This window comes from Heterobasidion irregulare (assembly GCF_000320585.1).
Source record: "Heterobasidion irregulare TC 32-1 unplaced genomic scaffold scaffold_01, whole genome shotgun sequence".
NCBI classification, from domain to species: Eukaryota; Fungi; Basidiomycota; class Agaricomycetes; order Russulales; family Bondarzewiaceae; genus Heterobasidion; species Heterobasidion irregulare.
Window position 1 is genome coordinate 2,071,039 of NW_009258197.1, and position 17,221 is coordinate 2,088,259.

Consider the following 17,221-nt stretch of genomic DNA (forward strand, 5'->3'; position numbering starts at 1 on the left):
ATTGTACGAAACCCCTTTGAAGGTATTCTAGCAAATTTATCCTTTCAGACGAAAGCCCCAAATGTCAGGAGCTACTGTTGGCGCTCCCCAAGAATCCTAAGGGATGAGGTAACCTGCAAGGTGATATTACTACAAAACAGCTGGGTACATATGTAGGAAAACAAACGACTACACAGAGCGGGCGAGACAACGTCTTCTTTAGACATCGTTTGATTTCCCTCTTTCCTCCTTCGACCTTAGCCTCAACCACGCCGTGACAAGAAACAATACCCAAGCTGTAGCAATCAATACAGCACACAATCCCATGAAAAGCCATCCTTTTCGTGAAGAATTTGGACGACGATACTGTCGTTCCTGACGAGAGCGGTCAGGTAAAAGCGGGCTGTGTTCGGCCTCGTTGTGACTTGCAGACGAGGAAGATTCGAGAGGCTGGTAAGAATCCTCGCCATCACTCACATCCCCAGACACTTTTGTCGGTGGTATAATCTCTACAGGTTCCAAAAGAGAATCTTGTCGGTGGTGAGTAGTGGCCGACTTCTTCTGTCGGTCAAGGTACCATAAACAGATGATTCCCAACAATTGTAGCATGTTCAGCATCAAGAAATAATTCAGAAGATGTTGAATGCGTTTGTCGCCAATCGACGGGGTAGGAGAATCGCGAGGCTTCGCATCTAAAATCAAACCTGCCAGAGTCTGCGATATAGTGGTCCCAGTCTGCTCCAACTGTAAATCAAGATGTCACATGAACGAGTCAGTTCTTGATTCTTCGACAGTCTGAAGAATGCTAGCTTACGCTTTTATGGGCTCCAAGGGTAGTTGAGACATACTTCATCGGTACCAACTGAGGAACGACAACGACAAGAAGCACTGATGCTTGGGTCAGTATATGCTCTCGGATTACAGCGTCGAACCTTGACGTACGAGGAGAAAACCCGATGCCGGCCGCAAAGCTTGCGATAGCTGGCCACACGTTGCCATGAATCGTTTCCGGTGGTAGGACTAGCCATACGTAGGCGAACATCGTGAGGATGGAGGAGAATGCGAGGAGCATGAGGGCAAAACCGGGCCGCTTAACCCTATCGATGATGAAGCCGACCTAAGATTTTGGTGAGGTTGTCGTCCATTTGGTGAGAAGAAGGACGTACTGTTGGATATAAAAACATGCTTCCAGCAAGAATATAAGAAGCCTTCGTGCTCGCGTCTAATTCGGATAGTCCGTATCGATTTTCGATGACATTTCTGGAAAACAAGGCATTAGAAAACAGCAACACAGTGCACAGAAACCTTCGTACGCGGCAAGATGAGTGAACGGGTGCCATATCGAACCGCACAGCACGTTCACGCCAATATATCTGAAAGGGAGACATGAAGGTCAGGGCAACAACGCACATCAGGGATTTACCTACGCCCAGAAGACGTCGCCGAGCTGTGTCATGTCCCTGAGATTGACCTTCTTTTTTTTGGCGATCATTCTCAGAGCCTCCTCTTCAGATACATCTTGTATAGAACCGTGTTGGCGAGCCTCATAGCGTAGATCGGAAACTTCTGGTTCTGTTCCCGTAACGGAGACCAACCATCTTGAGGTGAGGACGTAGATGAGATTTACGATAAATGATATGGCTGCGAGACCTGTTGCGGTATAGAATGGTGCGTGGGGACCAAAACGCTGAGAGAGAGGGTATGATGTGCGTGCAGAGACAAATGATGACATCTTGCCAACAACAAGACCTAGAGCCATGGAGATCCCTAGTCCGTGAGAATGGAAAAAACGGACGATGATAGTCTCTTGTACGACAGCGAGTGGACTGACTCCAAGACCAAATATGAACATCCCGGAGGTCATGAGCTTGACGTCTTCCACAAGATCCCCGACAAGCAAGAGCAACAACCCTGCCCGGCTGTGAGCTCTTCATAGACATAGGAATCACTAATATTCGTGGTGCACCTGAGAATATGATTCCAGTAGCCAATATGCTTGTCGATGTCGTCCCAAGACGGCTGGCCATCATTCCTCCGACAAGAGGCGTCCAAGTGCTATTGAGAGTAAAGGCCGAGAGCAGAAGACTGAACTCGGTATTGGATGTGCCCATTTCTCTGGACAGGCGTGATTTGAGAGGAGCTAAGATGTATGTTGCACTGAAAAGTATGAGCAACGGAGGCGCAGGTGGCGAAGCAAACATACTAATGACTTCCAATGCTGAGAGAGCAAGCGCACAACAACGCTACTGCTCTCACAGCGAACAGCCTGAGTCGGAAAGATCTCTCTGACTGGGTGATGCCAGACCCCGTTCCCTCATTGACCCTGTCGATCAGGAGCGTGTCCGTTTCTTGGTTATCTTGGTTATCAAAGCCATTCCGAACCGCTGCTTTATTGGATGAAACACTCCTGATGGGCGATGTTTCTGACGAAGGTACATCAGACATGCTGGATGAAGCTAAGCGGAGGCAGGCAGTGTGCTGAGGTGGATGCCAGTCTGAAGTCCCAATATGTCCTAATGAAGGTATGTACTCGTAGATCGCAGCTGAGCGCTGAAACTACGCTGAAGCGCTGATTCCTGAAACATCGGGAATCGGACTATCCACTAACACAGGCACTCGTGCATGTTATCAGCCATAGTAAAATTACAACAAAAGACATATTTGATCAAGTCCATGTACTCTAGGTCATACTAGTTGGTAACATAACTGTGGAAGCGACCCTAAGCGACCCGCATAAGTAAATACTAAATAGTAACTCCGGGCAAGAGGAAGTTGATTCGCGAAGACAAGTCCCGCAGGCTTTCTATATAACTCACGCGCGGAGGATGGGAAAGAGTCAAACATAGAAGCTATCCCGCTGTGAGTGGAAGATGAGAAATGTGCAATGAGATGAAGCACAGACAATCGCGTACATAGCTTTTGTTACTGCCACGAGCCCAGACCAATGTGGACAGTACGGTCAAGATGCACAACGCAAACTCAGTCCACCCGAGCGCTTCCACAGTGAGAGCTTCTCTACAGCTATCAGACGTGGTCAGTCCACGCCTACCGAGATTATAGTTCGGCAACCAACCGACTGATCACGGGTAGATTAGCGCAATTTCCGCCGACGCGAGTCTGATGCATGATACCTGCAGCCGCCCCCTAAGGCTCGTGTTTATATGTTTGTTTGGTACACGGCTGGCAAGACGGCTCACCCATATGACGGACGTGACCAGTAACCATATGACAGAGCTAGCGATGCTGGCAAGGAAGTGAATAGCCCCATCGACTATCCAAAACATGTATGCAGTGGAGAAGATGGTTGTCCAAACGGCATCGAAGAGGAACAGAATAAGGCTGGGTATATTTCGTCAAATGGCGGACTATCAAGGGGCACGGGCATACTTGCATAGAGTGGTAGCGCGGGCTGAGCCATGCACCGCTGTCGTTGCCAGCGGCGATGAGAAACGCCGTGAGCCCCAATTCTGCCATGGCTGCCAGCGTTATGAGAGTGAAGAGAAACGGATGGAAATGTGTTTTGACGAACGACGAAGACTTGGACATGGTGCGCGAGAGGAATGACGGGTCAGGGGAGAAGAAGATCTGAAAGTCGAAAAGCGAGATGGCTCGAGGTCGTGTGTGGACGGTGTGTGTTCGTCGTGGACGCGCGCGCGATGTCCACCAGGTCGAACCCATGCGACCGACACATGTGAGGGAGGGAAGCTAAGCACGAGTCTCCAACGGTCATTTCGATCGCCGTGTGTGCTTGCTGGACGGGACGTGTGGAGGGGTGCGGGCACGGCGCACGCAGGGAAGAGGGCGTGTGATGGTACGGGAGATGTTTGTGACCTGATTCGTCCCTGATTAGGGAATCGGTTGGAGGGAAGTTGAAGTTGGTCGGTACCGTTCGGCCCACAGCTGACAGCGCCAGCAGTCGCAGCAGAGTTCTCAAAGTCGCGTCCTTCGCCCGCTGGATCGAATCGGTTGTGTACGAATTATCCTTTCGCTGGACGAGCATCGACACTTCGTTTCATTCTCTCCCATGTCAGCCCCCGACTCATCTCAATCGCCTCTCGAGCCAGTCACGACGTCTATAAGTAGTCCAACTGATCTTCCCGTTATACCCTCCTTGCCGCCTTTAGAAATGCCAATCCCTGCGGGCGCCCTCTCTTCTACCGACGACGCGCACGTTACACACGCCTTGCTGTCGTCTGAATCTCAGAACCCCGTCTTGACCCCCACTCTACTTCCACAAGTCGACACAGAACCCTCGCCGGTTTCTCCGTTCGCCGCTAGCTCGCTATATCCTCCAAGCAACTTGAGAAAGTCGATATCCGTGGACTCGTTTATCAGGCTTAGGCCTGTCAACCTCACCAACGGCATGGGGCGACAATCCCGAACTAACACCGTTGATGCAGGATCCGAAGACTCGAGGGACTTCGCACAAGGACCAGCGATAGCATGGCAGCCATCGTCTGTTGATACTGATCTTCCCCGAGTATTCTACCATGAACGGGACTCGCGATTCCCTCTGTCGGGCCGCAGCCGAGGCGCCAGTATCAGCACTGCAACTGACGACTCCTCTCAATCCTTGCCTACAGACTCTGACAATGACGTTCAGCGGAGCCCCCGAGGGACTTCCAAGGGCAAGGAGCGATTGCGACCTCTCATACCACCCGGCGAACTCCCGCTCCCGTCGAAGTTTTCGGCCCTCTCGTCGCCTTCTAGCACGAGCACTCTCAGTGCTACGAGTTCAATCACTCAGGAAGAGATGTCTCGGCTGCCTTTGATCTCACCTTCCACGACTCCTCGTTGGAATGCGCACTTGGTGGGACCTACTGTTTCGTCAGCGCGAAGTCGAAGTGATAGTCTGACAGATGGATCTGGGGGAGGATATGCATCGCCCCAAGAGAATGCTTTGGCGGTATGTGTCTTCATTCTCCGCTCAAGTGACCGGCCTGATACAGTGAACAGTATGACTTTCTGTCAGATGTCACAATTGCTGTAGTAGGGGATTCGGGTTGCGGCAAATCAGTGGCCATCTCAAAGGGTCTAAAGTCTTACAGTTTGTCAGAACCAGTGCCAGAGGCTTCGGGGTTGGGTGGTATCTTCACCTGTGATTTTGGCTATTAAAATTTTGGTGACAACCTAGCTCACCTACTTATCCCAGATATCTCACGTGAAGGGACCTTGGTATATGAGCACTTACCTGACCGCTTGCTACGTGTCCTGGAAGTTGACAATTCAAGCCTTCGAATCGATGGGACTGTCTCTGGTCTACCGGTATGGCCAGAAAATGCACCGCGTCTCGACGGCGTCATAGTATGCTATGACGTTTCTCAGGAAGCCTCTTTTGCGCATGTTGAAGATCTTCTCAGTAAGCATGTCCTAGGCATATTCATCGTCCACTATCTTACTATGCTACAGAGGGCTTTCGGGACCTCAAATTACCCACAGTGGTATTCGCCTGTAAATGTGACCTTGAGCGCCATGTCGAATCGCTTGAAGCTTATACCCGTCTAAACGAGTACGACGTGGGCCTTATCGAAGTGACGATCCACCAAGAAGGTGGAAAGAGCAATCTCAGGCGGGGCTTCGATTTTCTCTTGGAATCAATCTTCCGTGAACGAAGTCAGTTCTATCCAAGTTGGAAATCTTGATAGTCTCTTACCTCTGTCCTCATAGGAGGCCGTCGCCTTGATAACTATCAAAATCCAGCGTCTCCTGATGTCCTCGTCTCCCCGCCACCTTGGGAGGTATCACGTTCAGCAACAGCGACTCCCATTGCTTCTTCCTCAGGTGTCTATACATTAAAATCTGCGCCTTCAAGGTTTTCCCAACCCGCGGCTGGATCTACAGCCGCCCCGCGAGTACCCGGGACACCAACCTCGCCAACACGGGCTCGTTCAACAAGCGACTTGCTTGCTTCCGAGCACGAGAAATCTAAAGGACGCGAGTTTGAGCGGGACAGAGCTTTAAGTATCATGAGCATATCAGCGGGTGGTAGTCTTAGCTCTGGCTCGTTGCATGCTAGTGCACCGAACGATGGGCTTAGCAGCGTTGATGAAGCTGTAGAAGATCGTGTCGAGGGTAAAAAAAAGGACAAGTGAGTTTCGGCCAAATAGCATCGTTGAGCCTGAGCTGAAGATGTATATCTCAGCCGTCCTGCTCCATGGGCTACTCTTGAAGAGCTTCTTGATAAACTCTTGTTCTTGGCTGTCAGTGGTGATGGTGCGTGCTAATCGTCTTATAACCGCTAAACCACTTACACGCCGCTGTAGACCGCGCGTACATCTCGCATTTCCTCCTGACCCACCGCCGATTCGTCACGCCGCGTAGCGTAATATTAGCTATGCAGAAACGAATGCGCCAACTAGACCAGACCTCGTCAGATACCATGTTCGCTTGCTTTGCCCAGATGCGGTGAGTCGGATCCCGATCGGTGACATCCATGGGCGCCATTGACTGGATTTCAGAATTTGCCATCTTTTGGAAATCTGGATTCAAGACTATCCACATGATTTCGCAGTTGGGAACGCAGGCACGGCTCTGAATGCACTCGTAAAGTCGATTATATCCAAAACCCACCTCCTTCACTACGGATCCGACTTTCTACCTTTTCTTGAGGGACGACCTATGGTCGACAAAGATGCCGATTGGGCACTGAAGGTTGAGGAATCACAAGACGAGAGCGACGACTCCTACAACATGTTTGAGGACGAAGATGACGGAGCAGCCAGAGTCCATTCACCTGTTTCTGTTGTGAAAGTTCCATTACCGAACGACAAACCTCACTCTGGATTTCCATCAGCCAGAGAACGCAAACCAAGCTTGCCTCTCATGGCTAAAGCCCTTGTGATGACCAACGCCCCGCCTTCTGGGTATCTTCATAATGCTGAGCCGAAAGAACCCAAGTTAAAGCAGACAATCAAGGAACTCCAAAGGATCTCGCAGGAGCTTTATAGTCTCGATCCGGACCATGTTGCTCAGGAGATCACCAGAGTCTCGACTAAACTGTTTCTCCGAATCGAGGTCAGGATATTATATGTCATGCTACAAGTTTGATCTAACATATTGTGCTCGAACTAGCCACGACATTGGTTGCATCATACAATGGTTTCTGGTCCCAAAGAAGCTGAGACCAATCCAATTGCTATGTTTTCTCAAGTCTCAAATCACCTGGCTGATTGGCAAGTATACCATCCACATTCTCTCCTCGCCTCGTTAACAAATCTGCAGGGTTGTATCGCTCATCTTGTGCCATGATAAAACGAAGGCGCGCGCACGTCAGGTCGAAAAACTCGTCGAAATCGCTCAGAAACTGCGCGGCTATAATAATTATTCGGCCTTGCGCGCGTTCGTGGCTGGTATCAACATGGCTACATACCAGGGCGATCCAACCATGGAGCTATTCCAGCTGAAAGCACCTAGCCTTTCGAAATCGTTTCAGTCGTGGGACCTGCTATTTCAATCCGTTCGATCACACTCTGCCTATCGCATGGCTCTCCGAAATACCAAAGGCCCTTGTATTCCTGCTCTGTACGCGAACGTCTCGTTATTGCCGTGATAATGTCGTATCTGACCATTTTTGTAGCGAGGTTCACCTATCAGACCTCATCAAAGCCCACGAAGGGAACCCCGACTTCAATAAGCACGACCCGACGAAGATCCATTGGGCAAAGTTCAGCATGATGGGCAAATTCATTCTTTCGACCACCCAGTTCCAGGCCCAATGCAGAACGTCAAACGATTACAATTTTACTGCGCGAGAACATATCAACGACTTGATGATGAGGGATTGTGTGATGGATGCCGAAGTAAGTATCTTTCTTTGAAAAACTTATTCGTATCGATGCGATCTTGTCTTCCAGATGCAAAAATCCCGAATCACTCCTCCACCTGATCTGGATGAAATCGATGACTCTATGCGACTTTATCTACCCCGCACACCGTCTCGCGACAATAGTGTACCGACGAAGGACACTGCATTGATCCGCAAGTTGATGTTTTGGGGATCATGATTGAGGGAATTTGCTGGCTTTGGGCTTTCATGTCCTGCCGTCGGGGGATAGACCCTTTATTTCTACCTGCTGCCTTGGATGATTCATCCGGAGGATACCCATTTCTTGCATATATCATCATCGTATCGCTACCATCTTTCACTAACCCAGTTGCTTTATGAATTATCTACGCATGTACGCCTACGCTTGCTCTGCCCATTCATCGATTGCTTGTCTGGGTGTACTAGATGTGAGCTACATATCTTGCAGTGCTACCTGTGAGGAAATGATAGTACCTCGAAGGGGCAACATCTTCGTTGAGTAAGTACAAATTGATATCGGACTCGCTGCACGGCAGTGCCTTTAAGAGAGAGATAGCCATGCATTTCTACCCAAACAACGATTGTACATGCGCTTCAGCGATGTCACCATATTGACTCCCTCCGTGGGTCCAGATAGCAAACCATAGGAAGGCGAAAGCAAACCCATAAGCACATCCGCATAAGACTTGAGGCCATGTATGGTGCCCCAGCCAGATCCTGGAGATGGCTATAAGCGCTGCCCAAGGAATGACAATGAGAGGAGGCACAGTCCTAGACATTGCGCTACTAGGAAAAGAGGGATGTATCGGTAGGTATGCACACGCAAGGGGGATATACGTTCCAAAGTATGTGATCGTCGCCGAGTGTGTACTGGGCATCCTGGAGAAGTTGGTCAGTATCAGGCTGGTTGAATTATCCTCTTGGCAATGGCTTTCTACCCGTATGTCCTTTTATTCTTTGGATGTAGTGGACGTGGTTGGCGAAAGACACGTTTCAAGACTTTGACAGTCAAGGAACATGCAACGGCGCCAAGACTGAAATAAGCCACACCAGCAGAACAGCTGTACAGCACGACACCTGCTGTCAAGCTTGTCACCGTGAAGTTGGTCTGAAGAGTGGAACTTGAGCTTGAGACGGTAGGACTACCAGAACGAATAGTACTTACATGATCTAGGAAGCGCAAGGCATACGATCGCCAAATCCTTGATGACATCCTGATTGATCAGTCGAAGTACGGCTGTTGATTTGGGAGGTACCAGTCCTGGTCCATCTCGTAGGACAGCGTGACGTACCGTCATGCTTCGTTCCGAGAGCAGATTGGGAGCAAAACCCGAACAAATGCCCCAAGATCCATCCTCCGATCTCATTGTATTACCTTCTATTTACAGCAAATACTCATTTTTGAATCAGATTTGAAAGATAAACGACGGGGAGAAATTTCGCATCGATTTTTTTGTAGATGGTCCACCCACTCATAAAACTGAGGTGGATCAGGAGATGCAAGTGGAGGTCGCAACACTTGTGCGGGAACAACCGATCAAGCTTTATTGCACAATATCGAAACGCAATACAAGAAGCTCGTTTGCGTCAATATGTACCCTGATACAGATGATTGCCAACTAGCTGCATGGATATGTCCCTCCAAGACACCTATCTGACCCATACCGCAGGTTTGTAGTGATGTCTATCACTTCACAACGACGCGACGTGTTGTGAAGCTGATCGTAGATCAGTTGAAAGGCAGAACATCTGCCTAGTACGCCATGCGCCCTCGTCTCGAGACAGCTGGCGTGTCTTTGCTAACCATTAGTCTTCTTCAACGAACAAAGAGTCTTTAGAGCTTCAGTGCTTGTTTAGCCATCTCCAGCACGCCCTCTTTGGTCTTGTTTCCTCCGATGAAGCCCGATGCATGAACGAAGATGCCTCCATCGATACCGGACACGCGCGACAGATCGTCGTCCCTCACTCCACGCCAAGCCTCAGGAAGCGCCTTGCGGCTTTCGAAGCTCTCAGGGGAGACGGGGACGGCTTGTATGCGCCAATTACCGCCAGTCTCATCAGGGTAGAGAACATAGAATGGCTGTGTCTCGCGCGTGATACCGAGCTCGGATTCCAACTCGAACAGGTGCTCCTGTACAATGATTTTAAGTGATCGTCAAAGGAGAGGACATAGATCAAAGAAAGCACCTTCCAAGGAGCGAATGCTTCGAAGAGGATGATGCGTCCGCTGGCATCAACTTCGTTCCTCTTGTTGAGTGCAGCTGCTACAAGATCCCTTGCAGGAAGCCACGCCTTGCCGTAGTAGTCGAGTCTCCCGAGGAACTCTTCGCCAGTGAGCTTGGACGCCTTGGCAAATTGAGTCTATATATCCAAGGCTTGTGATCAAGAAACTTTGGAAGACGTAGATGACCAGACGTACGTTGACGCTCTCATGGTCAAAGCTCTCGTTCCAAGCTGGGTTCAACCAGCCAACACGACTCGAGATATCAGTGCGGCTGCGATATTTAGGCTGTATGTCGTTAGAGTATTGCGAGATACCATTATCGATGCCATCGATGGCTTCGATAAACTCCTACGTTTATAAGTTTGAATAACGAAAAAGTTGCAAGGAGAGGACAGATCGCGTACCTTGTACATTTTCAACCACAGAGTGTTTACTTGGGAATTCTCTTGCGGGAGCTGGAATCTGTTTGCGATAATCTCGCGGCCAAAATGTCTGCGCAATGAGAATAAGTCAGCAGCGGAATAAATGCACGAAAATGTGATGCACTTGTAAATGAGACCGGCCGAGGACAATTTAGTGCTGAAACCATGTCCGAAAACCTCGGTAAACCCGCGTTGATGATGGTCAAAGCGCTTAATCGATTCGTCGTATACAGCTCCGACATCGACGACGATGTCACAAGTATCGAGAATTTTTGGGTCCCTGGTACGCTTGACCTCTGGTCCATGCAATGAGAGATGGTACAAGAGGTCTGAATGATGGCATAAATACCTGCATCGTGGTAGGTGGTAGTTTGCTTGAGAAGAAAGACGGCGAGTGCTTCGTCACAGTGGAAGGTACCATTGTGGGTGCCTATGGTCTGTAGTGGATATTGGTCTGTATATGTAATGCTTGAGAAACAGATTGCATACCTTGAGGCCTGTGTCCATCTTCGCTTTCTTTATCAGCTGTGCGTCAGCTTGCGAGGCCATGGATGTTGCTTCGAGGTGGAGAGTGGCGTTACGATGATGCAGAAGCAGAAATGGTCTGTGAGGGAATTGGCCAAGCGCTAATCTGCAGCATGACTGCATGTTCTAGAAACCTCTCTCTTGGCCTATTTATGGATGATGCACAACTTGTCAAGCCGATCAATAGCAAACGCGATGTGATGCGATATGGTGAGAATAATATAGTGCGAGGTGGTATGCTAAGAAACCAGATATTCAAATGACACCGAGCTATAATGCGGTGGAATAGGTGAAATGTACGAAGTCAATCGCACCGGTCCAACCCCAAGATCGCACAAGGGCATGATATCAAGTCCGAGAAAAACCAAAACAACTGTCCGTCCATCAAATATTGACTGTAAGAGTAACATCATGCCCCCCAATGTCCCACAGCATGCCTCAGCCTACACCAGTGCAAGGACGCCTCCAAATACTACGCCCACCAGGCTGACTATCATAGCGTTCCGCTGCAGTGGCAGTGCAGCAGCAATGTAGCTGTCGTCGGGGCCGTACACTCCGCCCGAACCTGTCGCTCCAGGGCTCGGTGCACCGTTTGGACCATTCCCACCGCCATCTATGTTTGTTGGTGCAGTGGGTAAGGGTCCAGTAGATGTTGATTTCGAAGAGGACGCGGTGCCAGAACTACCACTTGCACTGGCAGATGAGTTTCCTGACGATTGTGAGCCGCTGGCGCTAGATGGGGCGGCGGATGAGGCGGGGGTGACGGTGATTGGGATGGCTACGGAGACGGTATGTGGTTGACGGCTGTTGTCGAACGACAGGGAGGCGGAGAAGGATGTGGTCACGGAGGCACTGGCAGCACTGGCAGACCCAGAATTGCTCTGTTCGCGAGGTTAAGGCCATGGTCCATGAGAAACGGGGGGCGAGGGAGTCACACCTGTGTGTACGCAGCGAGAGGCGCAAAGACGAGGGCAAAGAGAATTGAGGCGCGCATGCTGGTCGTGGGCGATGGTCGTTAGAAAGAGAGACGAATGTGCTATTGGAGCATGCCGGCAGCGGAGACAGGGAGCAAGCCCTTGTGAGGCGTGGGAGCACCGCGTGACCACGTGGTCCGCACCACGACGCGTCGCCGTTCTGGCCCGTACCCCGCAAACTTCGCGTACTTAATAGTGTCAGTACCCGATGGTGGACGATCGACCATGTCTCCCACTCCCATCCTACCCTACCCAATTAATTTAATTCTTCACTACATCTCTCCTCCCTCCCAGCTCAACGACACTATCACCCCACACATACTCTCCCGCTCCCTCCTTCAGAGACATCGTTTTCTCGGTATCACCCCAGATGACCCCGCCAACTACCTGTGCTGGCCATCGTCCAACCGTGACAGGACAATGAATCTGTTGGAATCTTTACCAAAGTCTCTCGACGACCCTTCATCGTCTGATCTTCGGGTCCAGTACCTTTCAGATATAGAGCACACTTACGCCCATGCACACGTCTCTTCCACGAACGAGTCGGATGGTCTCAGGCTTGTGTTCCAATGGGAACCGTCCGACAACAGTTGGAAATATCATGACGCTGGTCTAATGCCCTTCCCATCGACAAGCTGCCCGTCCTTGAAAGACGCACTTGCCATGACGGGAGTTTCAGATCGGATACCCTCTGAAGCGAATTTGATCAGCCATGCTACACCTGGTGAGAGTGACGAGGACGATTATTGGAACTCGTACGCCTCCCGGGCCGACAATGACGATACGGAATTGGATGGGCATCTCGTCGCCAGACACAGTGGATCTGAGGTCGGCGATGATGCCTATTGGGCACAATATGCCTCCGTACAGGGTATGTTATTTCTCCTCTCCCAAATATCAAAACGCGCTAATGTAATTGCCTCTTCCAGGCAGTGCGGACTCTACCATTCCCTCTCCGGTGGTCAGATCTAAGCGTAAACTTGATGCGCCCACGACAGAGCTGGAGCCGCATTATATCCACGCTGATGAACCTCTTCCCATCCCTCCTGCTACTATTCGCCCTCATAATATGCACGCACACGGTGCCATCCCATCACCCGACACCCTCTCACGCCGACTCACCGCTCTATCTCCGCGAGTCAGTCGGCCTTCCTCCCCGCCAGGCTCGCGTCCAGATTCAGCTTTTGCACAAATGATGTTGAGACATGATCCCGAGACAGTGTCTCCTATAGGCAAGATCTCTGCAAATGAGAGTGTTGAAGAAGACGATACCGATACTCCTCCGCTGTCCACAGAATCTACACCGCTGGATGTGGCCGACAAATTGCGCCTCGATGTATCGGTTGAGCTGGAAACAGAAGCAGATGATAAAGTGCTCTCTCCGCGGCCCATCAAATTGAACGGTGCTTCGTTCCTGCGACCACAGAGCGAGACGGAGGACGAAGCCTCAGAGTACGCGGAAACCTCTTCGGATGCATCGGAGGGGGCCGACGGCGTTAGGGAGGCAATCAGAGGTGTATTCCGGCTATGGATGACCTCGAAGCAGAAAAATGCGCTGAATTATGGGAAGAGCAATGGAACGGCAGGCGAAAGAGAGTTTTTGAGGATCGTTCGAGAGGCTATCGAAGAATAATCGTGGTGGATGAATGTCTTATCATCAGCAAGCGATTCACAACAAAGTGATATTGATTTTTGAGTCTAGCCAACAGCGTCGTATATCACATCTGTATTCCTTACCAAGTTCGCACTACTTAGCTAACCGTCATCCAAAGCAGCATTCCAGAACCATGGAAAACAAACATTGCAATTCAGCGGCAATAACAGTAACGACAGTATCCCAACACCAGTAACGAGAAGGTGGAATATACACAAGTGGGACAACAATGATATACGAAACGATGACAGAGTCTGTGCAAGTCAAGATGAGGGCTGAGTCTTGACATTTTAGCAACGGAGCAGATCACAAGGCGATACCAGCCTCGATCATACTCCCCATGCGCAATATAGCAATATTAACGACATTCAAAAACTGAGAATCGTCTGGCGAGAGCGTCTGCTGAGCAGGTGCAGTCGAAGACGTCATCGCCGGGGCGCTTGTTGGCCTGGCGGATAAAGCAATGGATGTGCTACTGAGCACCGTGTGTTTGGAAGACGACTGCACGTGCGAGGAGCTCGAGGCGTGCTGCTGTGAGGCGATCGGTGAGGACGAGGGGGACGAGGAAGACGAGGAAGAAGTAGATGTCGGAGTGAGCGAAGGTAAAGTCGAGGACTTGGCTGAAATGGTCGGCGCCAGAGATGTTTTTGATGAGCTAGGGGGTATCTTTGACGTCGAAGCACTGCCGTCGTTCCCGTCGCCATCGTTGTAAGACCATGAGCCTTCTATAATGCCATCGATGACGTGGTCATAGAACCTGAAAATGGCAGGGCTGAAGTCAAGGCCGCCAGGGGGACAACCTAGACACTGTTTTCGGCATCATGCCGATGGGTATAAATTCAGGTCAGACGTGAAAGGAGAAAATATGGCGGGAAAAGTGGATGCGTGCCTCATCGACAATTTGGGCTTGTGTACTTTTGCCGTTCACGGTGATGGTAATCATCTTGTAACAATGCGCGCCATTGTCCCAATCCTCATCGAGTGCCGCATGTAAGTTCACAGACAGACCTCAGCAGTAGGTGATCATATACACACATGGATATTTAAAGCAACGATCTACCACCTCAGATACAATAAGCCTAGACAACCCTGATGGCTTCAAACATTTACACTCACGAAGTCCGAGGCGGTATAAAATCCACCACAAGCGCTACTATATAACGTACATGAAGTCAGGAGTCATGACAGACACGCCATTCAGTCGCAGATATAAGAGAGGAGCGCCAACACGTACTCGCCAGGTGTAAAGACAGTGAACTCGCCCGCTCCTCTCTTCTGCAACTCTGACGGTGCATTCTCACTGGCGCGCGTTGCATTCACGGCGCGCAGGGCGTTGCGATGGTTGCGAAGGCCGAGCGCGCTGGCAGGATGGTGTTGAATTCCTGCATAAGCGCCGCTGATAGACGCGAGGAAACTAAGTAAAGACAGAATGGGCACGAGGGTGAAAGAGGGCATGTCTAATGAAGGGTATCTGGAAAAAAGGGCGGAAGGAAAACGACACCCAGATTCCCGTCTCTTTATACAATGAGCGGTTGAGAAGGAGGCGGTAGCTTCCCCATGGGAAGATGGAGAGCATTTGGACAAGAACGCACTTACAGGACACCGCACTTGCCTTATGCGGCCTTTTCGCAGCCCTGGGCGCCAACATATATGCTTCCAAGGAATCTCTTCAAACCCGTGATGAGTGATGTTCAGATACCCGAACGTCAAGGACAGCGATATCAACAGATCAAAGACGCATTGTGTATGTGAAAAGCAAGGAATTTCAGGGTATTAGGTTGCTGCCAAGACAATATGCCTACAGGATAAGGATGCAAGGTCATCCAGAGCAAGAGATAGTGATACCAACACTTACAAGAAAAACTACGAGAGCAGACAAAAAGCATCAACAATAAATGGTAAAGATGAGTAAAAAATCAACGTCCTGCAAGATTATGATAGAAAACCCCGAGGTTAATCGCTAGAGCTGCCTTCGGGTTCGTCATCGTCTACGACCGATTCATCTGCGACAGTTGTTTCATCGCCTCCTCGTACTTTATCTTCATCTCGAGGAAGAAGAGGTTGGCCAGGAAGTCTCTGTCACATGAGTGGTCAGCATGAGAACATACAAGGTAAGGCCATCTCACCTTCAAGGCAAACTTGCAGACCATGTACCCCTTCGGATTCAGACCCTTTTCCATCCAAGCCTGAGAATAATAAATCAGAACTCGGCAAAAATATGGATACGTGAATAAGAACCTTTTCGACCACGTATAATCCGTCATAGCGATAGCTGGTTGCATGCCATCAGAAAACAACAGATATTTTAATTGAGATATTCTACTAACCCTTCAATGGGAGCAAACGGGGACTTGAGCTTGTATCCCCGGATCACCCTCACCGGTTTGTGAGTTTCGGAAGATATCTAAATGACATACATCAGAGAGACTCGTGAGTAAACTGCACGGTTTTTGCTGACCTTCAAGGCCTTGTTGAATGAGTTTTCAAACGACTGATCTGAGCTTTGAGGTGCAGTTCGTAACTAAGTCAGAGAAGAATGAGGATGATGATGATTCAGAAGCGTTCGTCACTTACGTTCTTCGGCGCGTTTTTGGTGCCTTTTAAGTCTCTGCCACCTGTTAAAGATACTGAGTTATCAATCGGAACTCATGCAACAGGTTGGTGTCGCCTGACCAGAGCCGGTGAAGGTACTGACGCAACACGCATCAGTCTTGATCTATGCACAAGTGTTGAAGAACCCACAAAGCATAACCCAGATCGACGTCATCTTCGTAACCTCCGGAAAGAGCAATGGAATATGCACCCGCAGACGACCCAGAGATCCCGGCCACCCAGGGTCTATCATCTTTCAGCTTGATAATGGTCCATTGAAGCAGCAGACTTGACTCACGCGTGGATGGAGTCCGCACTACAAGCCTCTCTATTTAATGGATGTCAAAGATGGCACCTATGGCAATACACCCAAAGTCACTGACCTTGTCTCCCACCAGGTTCCAACTTCGATGCCGGGTATGGATCCAAATGTTTTACTAGAGATAGCAACACCTATGAGAGCCAAGTACTGAGACAAGAGTATAACATACGGGTCATATTTCCGCTTTCCCATAGGCCTACTGGGCTCCGTGTCGTGATCGACACCTACTCTTTGAGAGACGGGAGTAGGCTGACCTCGCTCTTGCACAGCAACGTAGTCGATCTTTTTACCAGCATTGCGTCCACTTCTGCGTAGACCGGTGGAAGGCGCGTCTACATTGTCAGCTGAGGCCGTGACACGCACAACTTTGGACGGTGGCTCGTCGTCTGTAGGCTCGGGAGTTGGCGCCCTTCGCTTCCTGGCTTTGGTTTTTTGGGCCTTGGGAGCAAAAACTTGTGGAATGTTGAGTGATTCCAAGAGTTTTTTGTTTGCAGCGATATTTCGTTCACGTTGTAGTTCGTAGGCTGTTGGCATCGTGGAAGGGGCGAAAGCGGCGACTTGGAACTTGGACTTGCTTGGGAAACGCGACGTGACACAGCCACGTGAGCGTGATTCTTTGCACATTGCCGTGCTGGTCGACGCGCATCGCAAATATTCCCCTGCCCGATGAAGAGATTCTCATTCTCGCGGGAAGGTTTCGGCTGATGTTCATGATGATGCATGAT

At 50.1% G+C, this 17,221-nt stretch overlaps 10 protein-coding genes across 10 annotated transcripts; 3 read left to right on the plus strand and 7 right to left on the minus strand.

The window, feature by feature from the left end:
- Nucleotides 1-231: 231 nt before the first annotated feature.
- Nucleotides 232-2,235, minus strand: HETIRDRAFT_21441 (major facilitator superfamily; the record flags this gene model as incomplete). Its single annotated transcript, XM_009541965.1, has 8 exons — nt 232-723; nt 794-867; nt 922-1,096; nt 1,146-1,239; nt 1,293-1,352; nt 1,407-1,890; nt 1,946-2,136; nt 2,183-2,235. Coding segments are annotated over 8 exons (1,623 nt in total), but the record flags the coding sequence as incomplete, so codon positions are not given.
- Nucleotides 2,236-2,828: 593 nt separating this feature from the next.
- HETIRDRAFT_469097 (uncharacterized protein) lies at nt 2,829-3,525 on the minus strand (the record flags this gene model as incomplete). The annotated part of the gene is made up of 4 exons (XM_009542867.1): nt 2,829-3,000; nt 3,053-3,123; nt 3,177-3,318; nt 3,359-3,525. The coding sequence occupies 4 exons, from the start codon at nt 3,523-3,525 to the stop codon at nt 2,829-2,831; spliced, it is 552 nt and encodes a 183-aa protein (XP_009541162.1).
- A 952-nt stretch (nt 3,526-4,477) lies between these two features.
- On the plus strand, nt 4,478-8,220 carry HETIRDRAFT_378044 (uncharacterized protein). Its single transcript, XM_009542868.1, is given in 12 exon segments — nt 4,478-4,885; nt 4,936-5,065; nt 5,114-5,338; nt 5,389-5,592; nt 5,650-6,067; nt 6,122-6,192; nt 6,243-6,384; nt 6,438-6,993; nt 7,051-7,184; nt 7,201-7,500; nt 7,556-7,778; nt 7,833-8,220. The coding sequence occupies 12 exon segments, from the start codon at nt 4,733-4,735 to the stop codon at nt 7,980-7,982; spliced, it is 2,706 nt and encodes a 901-aa protein (XP_009541163.1). The 5' UTR covers nt 4,478-4,732; the 3' UTR covers nt 7,983-8,220.
- A 129-nt stretch (nt 8,221-8,349) lies between these two features.
- Nucleotides 8,350-8,996, minus strand: HETIRDRAFT_413567 (uncharacterized protein; the record flags this gene model as incomplete). Its single annotated transcript, XM_009542869.1, has 3 exons — nt 8,350-8,662; nt 8,722-8,891; nt 8,949-8,996. The coding sequence occupies 3 exons, from the start codon at nt 8,994-8,996 to the stop codon at nt 8,350-8,352; spliced, it is 531 nt and encodes a 176-aa protein (XP_009541164.1).
- A 310-nt stretch (nt 8,997-9,306) lies between these two features.
- Nucleotides 9,307-10,976, minus strand: HETIRDRAFT_59247 (uncharacterized protein). The gene is made up of 7 exons (XM_009542103.1): nt 10,919-10,976; nt 10,779-10,866; nt 10,554-10,725; nt 10,412-10,499; nt 10,203-10,355; nt 9,971-10,144; nt 9,307-9,914 (listed from the first exon to the last, which is right to left on the minus strand). Exons 1-7 carry the CDS (start codon nt 10,934-10,936, stop codon nt 9,618-9,620), a joined length of 990 nt encoding a protein of 329 aa, XP_009540398.1. The 5' UTR covers nt 10,937-10,976; the 3' UTR covers nt 9,307-9,617.
- A 152-nt stretch (nt 10,977-11,128) lies between these two features.
- HETIRDRAFT_153829 (uncharacterized protein) lies at nt 11,129-12,011 on the minus strand. Its single transcript, XM_009542870.1, has 2 exons — nt 11,892-12,011; nt 11,129-11,835 (listed from the first exon to the last, which is right to left on the minus strand). Exons 1-2 carry the CDS (start codon nt 11,946-11,948, stop codon nt 11,398-11,400), a joined length of 495 nt encoding a protein of 164 aa, XP_009541165.1. The 5' UTR covers nt 11,949-12,011; the 3' UTR covers nt 11,129-11,397.
- Nucleotides 12,012-12,103: 92 nt separating this feature from the next.
- Nucleotides 12,104-12,961, plus strand: HETIRDRAFT_406952 (uncharacterized protein; the record flags this gene model as incomplete). The annotated part of the gene is made up of 2 exons (XM_009542871.1): nt 12,104-12,799; nt 12,858-12,961. Coding segments are annotated over exons 1-2 (689 nt in total), but the record flags the coding sequence as incomplete, so codon positions are not given.
- Nucleotides 12,949-13,696, plus strand: HETIRDRAFT_437805 (uncharacterized protein). Its single transcript, XM_009542872.1, has one exon. It carries the CDS (start codon nt 12,998-13,000, stop codon nt 13,559-13,561), a length of 564 nt encoding a protein of 187 aa, XP_009541167.1. The 5' UTR covers nt 12,949-12,997; the 3' UTR covers nt 13,562-13,696.
- Nucleotides 13,697-13,701: 5 nt separating this feature from the next.
- Nucleotides 13,702-15,067, minus strand: HETIRDRAFT_406954 (uncharacterized protein). The gene is made up of 5 exons (XM_009542873.1): nt 14,817-15,067; nt 14,699-14,735; nt 14,618-14,638; nt 14,472-14,555; nt 13,702-14,389 (listed from the first exon to the last, which is right to left on the minus strand). The coding sequence occupies exons 1-5, from the start codon at nt 15,035-15,037 to the stop codon at nt 13,889-13,891; spliced, it is 864 nt and encodes a 287-aa protein (XP_009541168.1). The 5' UTR covers nt 15,038-15,067; the 3' UTR covers nt 13,702-13,888.
- Nucleotides 15,068-15,570: 503 nt separating this feature from the next.
- Nucleotides 15,571-17,032, minus strand: HETIRDRAFT_153833 (uncharacterized protein; the record flags this gene model as incomplete). The annotated part of the gene is made up of 12 exons (XM_009542874.1): nt 15,571-15,585; nt 15,617-15,658; nt 15,709-15,768; nt 15,821-15,854; nt 15,910-15,986; nt 16,041-16,103; nt 16,157-16,197; nt 16,256-16,272; nt 16,325-16,420; nt 16,473-16,502; nt 16,558-16,611; nt 16,666-17,032. Coding segments are annotated over 12 exons (896 nt in total), but the record flags the coding sequence as incomplete, so codon positions are not given.
- Between the last annotated feature and the right edge of the window lie 189 nt (nt 17,033-17,221).

Coding starts and splice junctions, on each gene's coding strand:
- HETIRDRAFT_153829 (XM_009542870.1), bottom strand. CDS start 11,948: ATGCGCGCCTCAATTCTCTTTGCCCTCGTCTTTGCGCCTCTCGCTGCG. Junction 11,836..11,891: donor CTCTCGCTGCGTACACACAG/GTGTGACTCCCT, acceptor CCTCGCGAACAG/AGCAATTCTGGGTCTGCCAG.
- HETIRDRAFT_59247 (XM_009542103.1), bottom strand. Junction 10,356..10,411: donor TGTGGTTGAAAATGTACAAG/GTACGCGATCTG, acceptor TTATAAACGTAG/GAGTTTATCGAAGCCATCGA. Junction 9,915..9,970: donor AAGCATTCGCTCCTTGGAAG/GTGCTTTCTTTG, acceptor ATCATTGTACAG/GAGCACCTGTTCGAGTTGGA.
- HETIRDRAFT_406954 (XM_009542873.1), bottom strand. CDS start 15,037: ATGCCCTCTTTCACCCTCGTGCCCATTCTGTCTTTACTTAGTTTCCTC. Junction 14,639..14,698: donor TTTATACCGCCTCGGACTTC/GTGAGTGTAAAT, acceptor CTGAGGTGGTAG/ATCGTTGCTTTAAATATCCA. Junction 14,556..14,617: donor TCGTTGCTTTAAATATCCAT/GTGTGTATATGA, acceptor GCACTCGATGAG/GATTGGGACAATGGCGCGCA.
- HETIRDRAFT_437805 (XM_009542872.1), top strand. CDS start 12,998: ATGCACGCACACGGTGCCATCCCATCACCCGACACCCTCTCACGCCGA.
- HETIRDRAFT_378044 (XM_009542868.1), top strand. CDS start 4,733: ATGTCTCGGCTGCCTTTGATCTCACCTTCCACGACTCCTCGTTGGAAT. Junction 4,886..4,935: donor CCCAAGAGAATGCTTTGGCG/GTATGTGTCTTC, acceptor TACAGTGAACAG/TATGACTTTCTGTCAGATGT. Junction 5,066..5,113: donor AGAGGCTTCGGGGTTGGGTG/GTATCTTCACCT, acceptor GTGACAACCTAG/CTCACCTACTTATCCCAGAT.